Genomic DNA, 10,496 nt, shown 5'->3' with positions numbered 1-10,496 from the left:
CACAGGCAGGAAGGTTTAATCATTTTCTCACACAAGGCAGTAACAGCAAGTGGCACAGTGATGGGTCCACATGTGGCCTAAGAAATGGGGCAGCAGAGGGTGTCATGGATTCAACCACAGCCCTGGAATGTGGGCCTCCCCACCAGACCTCTGCAGCTCTGGTGAAGTGTGCATGTGAGCAAATCCTCCATGGCCTGGTTCTGTGAGCAGTCAGGACCCGGGGTGAGGGCAGAACCCTGTGCCACTGAGATCCAGCATGCAAGGAGGCAGAGCCTCGGAAAGGGTGCTTCCCACCCGTGTCTCCAATAAGCCTGCAGTGAAGCGTGCCAGGCTGCTTCCTGGCTCTCTCCTCTGGGCAGCTGAGAGGGGCTCACCCACCCTTACGGCCACCAGCCTGCCATCCAGGCAGAGTGGAAAAGTGGGCTCCCTTCTGGGCCTGCTCAGTCCTTTTCCTAGACCATCTTGGTTGTACTCGTAGACAGGGAGGGAGACAGGAGACTAGCCTCATGTGTAAGACAGGAGACACAGCCCCCAGGACAGGGCAGGGGTACAAGGAGGGCATGGATCTGCAGCAGGGGCTGGGCTATCAGCCTTTCCAGCAAAGGCAGTGACTCCATCCCAGGCCCCCAGGGCTGGGCCAACCCAGGACAAAATTTCAGAAGTACAATTTTTAGTTGCTAAAATGAGAAAAGGCTTCAGCTACTTTCATTTTCCTGTGAAGTTAATTTTTCTCTTGAAAAAGCAAAACCAAGCTAACTTTGCATCAGCCAGCCTTGTCCTAGCCCAAACCCCCGAAATGCCGGACACAGGTGTCCTCATCCATGTGACCCTCACTCATCCAGGGCCCCTTTATCTGATCAGTCTGGAAACTTGGGCCAGAGCACCTACATAGCAGTTGCAGACTTGGCTTGGAGTACTGGACCCTCCCAGCACAGCCAGGAGCACAGCTGGGCCAGGGAGGTCAGAAACCCACACCAGCTGGGTAGCCCACGTAGTGCAGAAACACATAGTTCCCCAGGCTTTGCCACAGCTACCTGCCCAGACCCCAGAATCCAAAAGCTCAAAACTAAAAACAAGCTCACTGCAAGGTGCATGCAAGGTCTCAGAGGAGCCCAGCAGGTGGCTCCACCTTCCCCACCTCCTTGGGACAGGTGGGCTAAAGCTGCGGGGCCAGCTGCCCTGGTCAGTGCTGTGAGCCCCAATTTCCTGCAGAAAACTGGGAACATCTCATTCTTTACATCTTTCCTTCCTTTCCCACCCCAAGCCACCACCACGATCCCCATGGCCCTCCAGAAACAGCACTGAAACAAGCAAGGCCACTGCCAGGGCTCCTAATCCTTGGGGAGATTGGGGGGTGGGATCTGCAGGTCAGAGGGCTCCACGCCCCAGATGTCCCGGGCATACTCTGTGATGGTCCGGTCACTGGAGAACTTGCCTGAGCAGGCAATGTTCCTGATGACCTTCTTGGTCCACTCCCTGGGGTTCTGCAGAGGGAAGGAGAGGCTGAGTAATCCTAGGCACCACATAAGACAACCTGCACTTCCAGAACTTCAGGACTGTTCCCAGATGAGCTCTTAGCCCCTGGGAAGCTTGATGAACAAAGAGGAAATTGCAATCAACAGCTCATTCAAATGGGGGGACCCACCAACCAGAAAAGCTACCAGATGATTAGATACAAGGGCAAGGAGTCTGAGAAGGTCCCGGACCTCAAAATGCACCATGTCCTCTGGGGCACGGCCCACCATGACAAAGAAATACCACCAGGTGAGTACTTGCCACTGGCTGGATCCAGGGAAAATGGCCAGGTGGTCTCCCATCCACAGCTTCCCCCAGAGCCTGGCAACCACCCGTAGACTGAGCCAGCACCAAGAGGAGTCTTCCCGAAAGGGCACACTCTGCTGAGGTCTGGGTCAGAGGAGCAAAGGATCCCCCCAGAGCCCTGCCTAGTCACTCAGTTTCCCATCCCCCCCCCCCCATTCTTTCATGGGTCCCGAAGGACAGCTTTCCTAAGGGCAGGGGGTGGGGGCCAGAACAGCAACAAATCAGAAATACAAATCCCACAGGCCTTGTCCAAGAACCTGGGAAATAATCCATCCGACCCACAACTCTGCGGTCACACCATGGTAGCCAGAGTCCTCTCCCACTGCCTCCCCTCCCCACCCCCAGGAAAGGGGAGAGAAGAGGGCACCAAGGGACACCCTCGAGACCCCACATGGAGACACCCACTCCCCCAGGGACACTGGCCAGCACATGCTCCACACAGAAAACAGGACCTCCCTTGTCCACTTTTACCAAGGAGTAGGGAGCTGGCTGCAGTGGTCCTGCCCTAAAAAGGCTGCTCCTCACAGCTATGGGTCCCTCACTCTACTTAACATTGAAGCTCACACTTTTCCAAGGAAGCATTCCCATTCTCATTTTAAACACAGGCTTTCTGTGTGCACATACAAGTCTTCCTGGCTCCACACCTGCTCCCTGCACCCTCCTGATCATAGCCACATGGGAGTGCAGACCACAGGCTGAGGCATTGCCCATTGCCTCTGCCGTCTGCAGGAAGGAAACTCCTGTCCTGCTCACTTGTGTTCTGCGGCAGCTGCTCGCAGGCTGTGTGGAAACGTGCCAGTGTGGACAGCGGCCTGGTCCCAGGGGCACTAGCCTTTACCAGGGGCGAGCAGAGAGATGGCTAAGTCAGTCTGAGTGGAAGCAGCCCCATTCAGCCTGAGTCCATGATGCAGCTCAACGGTGAACTATGACCTCCCGGGACTGGACCTCATAGATGTCCCCTGCTGCTATCCTGCCAGGGCCGCCCCCACCAGCTCTGGGGCCCGAGAACCATACCCTGTACAGCTGGTCCACCTGGGCCTGGCATGCCACATACGCTTCATAATCTGCAAACACCTTGAACCTGAAATGGGAGACAAGAGGGTGGTCCACCGTGGCAGGTGGTCAGGAAACAGGTCCCAGCCATCCAGGTCCTCACACTTTAGGATGACAGAGCCCACCTGGCCACAGAGGTGGCTCTAATGAGCAATACTTTTGTCCTGGGGTACTATTCTATAAAATCCTTGTTTTAAGCCTATGTTTCTTTAAAGAAGTGGGTGTTTCCAATGCACCCTCTCCATGCATGTGGGGTAGAGCCACACAGGCTGAGAGGCTTCCTGCGGACTCCATCTCCCAGGTGAGGGGGCACAGGATGACAGTGAGGCTCTACGCAGCCATCTGTTCCCAGGTCTAACTGGGCCAAAAATTGGTGGTCTAGAGAAAGGATGTTGTGGGTAAAAATGTAGGATTTATGAACACAGAAATGCATTTTTGTTTATGATGGAGTCACAGGGACAATTCATGAAACGGCTAAATTTTTCCTTGATCACAGACTGAGCCAGGGCCCAGCTCCCAGCCCTGTATGTGTGGGGCTGCAATCTGATCTGACACCAGCTCACAGCACTCATGGGAAGAGCAATAGACAAAACCAATCCAAAGGCAACTGAGAGTGGAACAGAGGTCAATTCTCAGCATTTGCCAGATTCAAGGATTCTTACCAACAGGGTGGAGCAAAGAACTGTCAAAAGAGGGCAAGTGGCATTGCTGACCTGCTGTAAATTAGTGAGTCTGTAAATGTGGATGTTATAATCAGGGATAGTTGTGTTGTAAAAAACCATTAACTACATCGTACTTTATGTCACAAGTTAATTCCATTTTAACCACTCTGTGTCACCACCGGCCAACATTTGCCTCAGCTGGGACTGCAGGACCATGACTGTGGAGGCACAGTGCCCCTCACCCCCCATTTCCTGGAGGTTTCTGGTGTGTCCTGCCCAGACTCCTGTTCTCCCCGGGGAAGAGAGGACTCAGGAAATGTCTCCAGGCAGCCCCATCTGAAACCACCTTCTGCTTGTCATGCCGTTCTGTGGGTCAGCCAGTGCTGGGGGGCCTAGGGCCAGATCATGAACCAGCAATCCCTACCACCAGGGTCCCCCAGCATTCAAGCACCTCCAGAGACCACAGCAGGCCCTGGGTATAGCATGTCAAGGTTGGCGGCCTGAGGCTCTGCCCATGGGCTGGGGTAGGGAGCCAGCCTCACCTCGGTCCAGGGTCACTCCCAAAGTGCAGTCTTGAGCCCACCAGGAGGACCCATCTATCTGACCAGCCAGTGGGGAAGGACATAAGGACAAACCTGTCGTGGTTCAGCAGCATGTTGACAATGTCCCTGAAGCAGTCTGGATCCTTGGGAGAAAAGAAACCACTGCTGATCTGGTCCACGGCCTGCTTCAGCTCAGGCAGGCGGTCGTAGTACTCTCTGGCATTGTACCTGTGGGGAGGTGGGGCCAAGCGTCAGCCTTCAGGGTGAGCTGCAGGGCTGTTTGTACTGGGCACCTTCCTGGTCCGAGACTGCCCCAGGCTCCAGGCCCAAGTGCTGCTGGGCCCTGCAGTGATGTGCTGGGTGTGCAGAATGAATCCCACTGGCTCCTTGTGATTGCTGGAAGACACACAATCACTGGCATGGCACTATCACACTCCTACAGGAGGCTGCTTGAGAACTGGCCTGCTGCATGCCATCTCCACCCCACCTTGCTGCACCCTGCCCTTAACGATGCCCCCTGCTTCCTGCCACCACCCTGCCCCCTGCCACTGGGACAATGAAGAAGGAAATGAAGCATAAACCAGACACAACCAGACACAACAGTCCTTGGCCATCAGGGAGTTGGGGAGGGAAGCATGGAGCAGATATGCAGTCTCAGAACACGGGATGGAGCAGAAAGCCCAAATAAGGGGCAGGTAGGAAAGGGCATATGGGGCAGTGTACTCTCAAGCTGAGACATCTAACTCATCTTGAAGCTGTGACTTTTTAGGTGACATTTGGGTTTTCACCCGGCTGGTGCCTGAGGCCTCACCAACTCCCCTGAGGGCTTTTAGACAATTAGGCAATACTGTCTTTTCTTTTTAATTATTGTTCAGAATCAGGCTAGGGCCAGACTCAAGAGTGTCCACAGTCATGATCAAGAGTGTCCAAGGTCATGAAACATGAGGAAAGGCTGAGAAAATGTCACAGACCAGAGGAGACAGGAGACCTGCTATCTAAACACAGAGGGGTGCCCTGGAAGGGATCCTAGGACAGAAAAGGACATTCATGGGAAACACTAAGTATGGACGTTAATAAATAACAATGCACCACTACTGGTTACCTAATTTTGATAACGTATGACTTTAATTAGGAAAATGTAAGCAACAGGGGAGATGGCAGAAGGGTCTATAGGACTCTGTGCTATCTTTGCAACTTGTCTGTAAACATGAAACTATTTCAAGGGTTACTTTACAGAATCTGGCCAGAGAATCTCAGCAGTAGCTCAGCCCCAAATCCCCACACTGGCTGAATGCTCAGAGCTTTCCCTCCAGAGACCAGAACCTTCTACCCTTTTGAAAAGACTCACTCTGGACCCCAGGGACTGGGCCCATGGAGACAAGCACAGAGTAGCCAGCTCCCACCCAAGCCAGCCTCCCAGGACAGCTGGTGGGGTGCTCAGGCCAGGAGCAGGCTCAGCCAGCATGCCCACAGCCACCCCCACCTGCCAGGCGGGCATCTCCCCCAGCAAGCGCAGGCCTGGCTCCCAGAGCCCTCTTGGCACCCCCAACCCCCAGTGCTCCAAGCAGTGTCTGGGATGCTGTAGTGCCCCCAATGGCACAGGAAGGAATACACACCCTTTCCGGTCCAGGGCCTTGACGTCCTCTACACGCATGCCAAAGATGAAGAGGTTCTCAGCCCCAGCTTCCTCAGCCATTTCCACGTTGGCGCCATCCATCGTGCCAATGGTGAGGGCCCCATTGAGCATGAACTTCATGTTGCCGGTGCCCGAGGCCTCGGTGCCTGCAGTGGAGATCTGCTGTGACAGGTCTGCGGCGGGGATCACTGCAAGCAGGTGGACAAGAAGGTGCATCACCACAGACCGCTCACAGCATGGCAGCAATGGGAACTGTGCAAGACACCACACGCCCACTGCTGGCGTTCCCAGAGCAGGTGCCATCTCCCACCCACTCCAGGATGGGCCTGAGCCCTGCAGCCCACCCTGCCCACCTATTAAGGGCTTCCCTTCCTGATCCAGGGCAGCCTGAGGTCAAGATGGTGACTCCTGAAGAGAAGACCCCAGGTAGCAAAGGACCTTTGTTCTAGAACCTTCCAGGGACCAGGCCCAACCATACTCTGGGGTCCCCTGGTTCTTGCTTTTGATGTCATCATTCTCTTTCATCCTGACAGCACTTCTGTCTCATGCCGTCAGCCCATAAGTCTCTTCAGAGCACTTCAAAAGGAAACTGGACTCTTAAAGAACCAGAGAACTAGGAAGGCAGGGGCAATTTCCTTGTGTTCACATGCACACGAGTCACTCTGTGCTGTGTGCAGACTGGGCCCAACCAGCCACAACGATGACCCAAATGCAGTGGCCCTGAGGTGTCTCCAAAGGGTGGGCTCCCTGTGCCTCCAAGACATGATGGATGGGAAAGCCTCATCTTCCCACCCTGCCTTGGCATCCCTGCCCCCACATTCTCAGCTTGTCAATGGAGCTGATGCTGCTTCCCCAGCCCAGTGGCTGGCACTCAGGGTCTGTGAAGAGTGAAGTCCAGCTCTTCTTCAAGGTCAAGCCCAGGAGCCAAGATAAAGAGATACAGGCATCTCTGGCCCCCATGCAGCTCCACACTGAAGGCAGAGGGACACGAGCAAATGTGACAGTGGACACATTGCTGCAGCAAGTTTAAGACCCCAGCTCTGAGGCCCTAGAGCAGGTACCCCAAGACCAGTTCTGAAGATGCCCAGGAGCCAGCTGGTCCCATGTAACAGTGAGGAGGGGGAGTTCCACGTGCAAAGGGCAGTAAGATGTGCCAGAAGCTCAGTGAAGAACTAAGCACATTACTGACCCTGAACCGCATATGGTCTGTGACAGCAGAGGGACCAGAGAGACGGTTCAATGACCTGGCTGAGCTGTCACGAGAGGGGAGCATATCTGCCTGCACATCGTTACTCAGCACAGCAGGCAGCAGCTGATCTGTGTGAGCTGCAGAGGTGCCTACTACTCAGAGCCAGAATTCCAGGCTCAGGTTTCCCATCACCTGGTTGGGCAAATCACCTTCCTGCCAGGGTCTCCTCAAGTGGCCAGTTTAGAAAGGCCTGTCCAGGTCAGGAAAGCCACGCTCCAAGGCACATTTGGCTGCAGGAACTTCTCCAGATGACAGCACACATCCTTGAAGGAGCAGCCCCAGCCTGAACTCTCACCAAAGGGCTGGGTTGTCAGGCCTCGGGCTGCTCTCAGAAAGGACCAAAGAGGCAGGTGCCGGCCCAGATCACAAGTAGGTAATGCCCTTGAGAGTATATAGGTGGTGACAGCAGACGCATCCTCTGGGGGTGGGAGAAGGGAGGGAGGAGGCTGCCCTGGAAGCACATCCTGCCAGCAAGAGCAAGCTCTAGGAGCAGGAAAGAAAACTGGGGGCAGAACAAGGAGAAGGAATGAGGTCACAGGAAGAAGTGAGAAAGTACAGAGACAAAGGTTGAGGGTAATTCTCCGCATGTGAAGGGCAGAGAACTTCCCCAAAGCCTTTTACTACTAGAACAAAGTCTCCCTCTGGCTGGGGCGCCTGGTGTCTGGGACCAGCAATAACCACCCATACTGTGCCCAGGCAGGGGCAGGCCTTCCTATCTAACATGGGCCTACCTTTCTCAGCCAAGGACACTCGGTAGTTTTCCAGGAAGATCACTTTAAGCCTGTCGCCCACAACTGGATCGTGGTTGACGACATTGCCGATGGATGTGACCAGCTTGATGATCATCTTGGCCATGTGGTAACCAGGGGCTGCCTGGAGATGGGAGGGGAAATTCAGCATGAACACACCTATGTGCTGGGCAGCACAGGGTCCTCGGAGGGTCTGGCATCATTCCCTGTAACCGGGGCCCCATGCTAGATCACTGAGGTCACACCCAGTTGAGTGGCACCCCCCCCTCCATGTCCTGCATGCAGTCTGGCAGACAGCTTCATGACAGAGGAACCTGCTCTCCGTGGGGTGTGATGTCTACCCGTGACCCAGCTCTACCAAGCGCCTCTCCTGACAGCTGCCCCAGCCTGTGCTGAAACCTGCCAGCCTCAAACCTGTTCTCCAATTCTAGCCAGCTCTTCAGAAATGAGGACATGAAAGGAGCAGGACTTTTAGAACCACCAACTTATAGGAAACACAGGGAACTAAGGGGCGTACTGGACATGCCAGACAGATGTGCTCAGAAAAGCCAACCTGGGGAAGACACAAAGCCCAATCTCTGTAACAAATCAGTTGCAGAGAGAGAAGAGAGGTAGGCGTGGGGAAAAACCTACTGATGACAAGATTTAACAGACAGCAAGCAATTACACGGTTAGGCCCTGCCAGGGTCCAGATTCAAACAAACTATTCCAGATATCTGTAACTTTACTATCTACATGAGAAGATGGTATCATGTGGTGGTGTTCAAAAGGGTCTGTACTTATTGTGGTTTTGGAGGAAAACAGCATTGGGAACACATGTGAAATACTTAGAGGTAAAGCAATTCCAGGTCCAGAACTCATTTGGAATGATCCAGCGGAATCTGGGATAGGTGTATGGATATTATTACTATTCTTCCTACTTTTGTCTATGTTGAAAAATTTTAATAATTAGCATTTAAAAAACTGTTTGAAAGCCTGTATCTCTAAGAAATGCACACTGGGATACTAACAAAGGAAATGGCAGGCACTCGGGGAGATGACCATGAGCTGCTGGCTGGGCAGACAGTGCCTGGCCCCACCTGGTAGGCCCCCATAAAACAACTGGGCTCCACAGTGTCCTCATGTTCTCTGATGACAATGAGGCTCTTGGGGGAAAGTGGCAGAGGTTGGGGACACCAGCCCTAGAGCACAGAGTATGATGAGAAAACCCATCCATCAATGAGTAATGGCAACATACTGGGACTATGTGACTGAGTATCCAAAAGCATGTGTCACGGTGAATAAAAAATGAAATAAAGCTAGGCTGAGCTCACTCACCATGGGTATACATCTGGCTGATGAAGCAGCCAGCAATCTATGTCCACTCAGCACACGAGTACAGGGAAGTGAGTGGGCAGCATGCTGGGACCTGAGAGCTGGGCACAGGTGTGGAAGGGTGGTGGTTGTACAAGGAAAGGCATTGGATGGAGGGCCAACAAGTCCACTGGGGACTCCCCTTGGGGCTAGGACCCCCACTCTCATGTGCTGGGGTCCCATCCAGCTCCCTCTTAATGCTGAGCTGATGGACACTGAACCTACTCAGCCCACAAGCACACCTGGGGAAGCAGGGGGCCTCTGGCATTCCGTGTGTATGCTGCCTCTGAGCCTTTGCAGTCTCCAGCCCATTGCGCAGCTGGCACTCAAGTCGGGACACAGTGGCACTGACAAAAAGCATGGTGGTTTGTGCACTCAGGCTAAATATCAAGCAAGATGCAAAGAGAACATCACCTCACCTTGCCCCCGATCATGACAGTCCTGGGCACAAAGGCCTTGGTTGGGTCCTTCTTTATTCCTGTAGGACAAACAAGAGATTCAGATAAGGCACTGAAGCCAGACATGCCCCTGCTTTGGGACACAGGATGGTGACCAGAATCCTCAGAGATCAACCCCAAACCAGGGGACATGCACAGCCACTGGGCCCCCATGTGCCTATTAAGAATTCCCACTTACAAAAGGGGGACAAGCCCCCTAGATTCTGCATTTATATCCCATGGTGAGGAAGGAGGCCAGAAACAGACTCTTCCAAAAGGCTCACAGGAAAAGATGCACCTCTGTTTCCAGAACAGCCCAAAGCAGGTGCCTGGCTTGAGTCCAATCAGTCACCAGCTGTCAAGGCCTTTGCACATGATGGGTATATGACAAAGAGGGGACCTTGAGATCATGGTAATGGCACTGTCAGCCCTCAAGGGATGTCAGGCGAGACCCCAAGTTCCCCGCCCCCCTACCTTCACTGTGATAAGAGGTAAGAGGCTATCCCAAAGCTCTCCCACACAGGGGCAGCCAGAGGGTCAAGTTACAACAGTCAGCTCCCCTGCAGCTCCAGCAGACTGAGGGTGTTCTCACCAGGCCCCTGGCTTTCAGTATCAGTGTATATGGGAGGTATTGGAGGATGTCTTCACAGAGGGGTGAGGCAGCCCTACACTGCCTTCCCCAGAGGCCAAGAACCAGCCAGAGCAGTGAGAATCAGGGCTGAACTAACTCCAGGTTCTGCCAAGAACATGGCTGTGCCTTAGTTCTGATATCCTCCTGTTTCCAGAAATCAGACAGAACAACAGAGAGAATAGGAAAAAATAAAACAGAAACTACACTTCCACCAAAACTCAGAAAGAGGAAAGAGACACAAAGTCCAGGCCACTGAACAAGTTCTGCCAGTTTACAGGGTGGGTGGGGAATACGGCTTTGAGCACAGAGGTCTCAGGACCCAGCCTCCTCAGAGGAGCCGTCAGCAGCGCTGGTGTCTGGGGC

The 10,496-nt window shown here is 53.8% G+C and overlaps 1 protein-coding gene across 2 annotated transcripts in view; it reads right to left on the bottom strand.

Annotated features, from left to right (window-relative positions):
- Positions 1-10,496, bottom strand: part of PYGB (glycogen phosphorylase B) — a 58,368-nt gene continuing 47,872 nt past the window's right edge. For both annotated transcript variants that reach the window (XM_042931798.1, XM_042931797.1), the window contains exons 15-20: positions 9,485-9,543; positions 7,695-7,836; positions 5,695-5,902; positions 4,172-4,306; positions 2,836-2,902; positions 1-1,484 (exon numbers count right to left, since the gene is read on the bottom strand). In XM_042931798.1, coding sequence (XP_042787732.1) covers positions 1,332-1,484; positions 2,836-2,902; positions 4,172-4,306; positions 5,695-5,902; positions 7,695-7,836; positions 9,485-9,543 — 764 coding nt within the window. In that variant the 3' untranslated portion in view covers positions 1-1,331. The remainder of the gene's footprint in view (positions 1,485-2,835; positions 2,903-4,171; positions 4,307-5,694; positions 5,903-7,694; positions 7,837-9,484; positions 9,544-10,496) is intronic.

Source organism: Panthera leo, chromosome A3 (assembly GCF_018350215.1).
Source record: "Panthera leo isolate Ple1 chromosome A3, P.leo_Ple1_pat1.1, whole genome shotgun sequence".
In the NCBI taxonomy this organism is placed as follows: domain Eukaryota; kingdom Metazoa; phylum Chordata; class Mammalia; order Carnivora; family Felidae; genus Panthera; species Panthera leo.
This window is presented reverse-complemented; position numbering and strand designations above follow the sequence as displayed.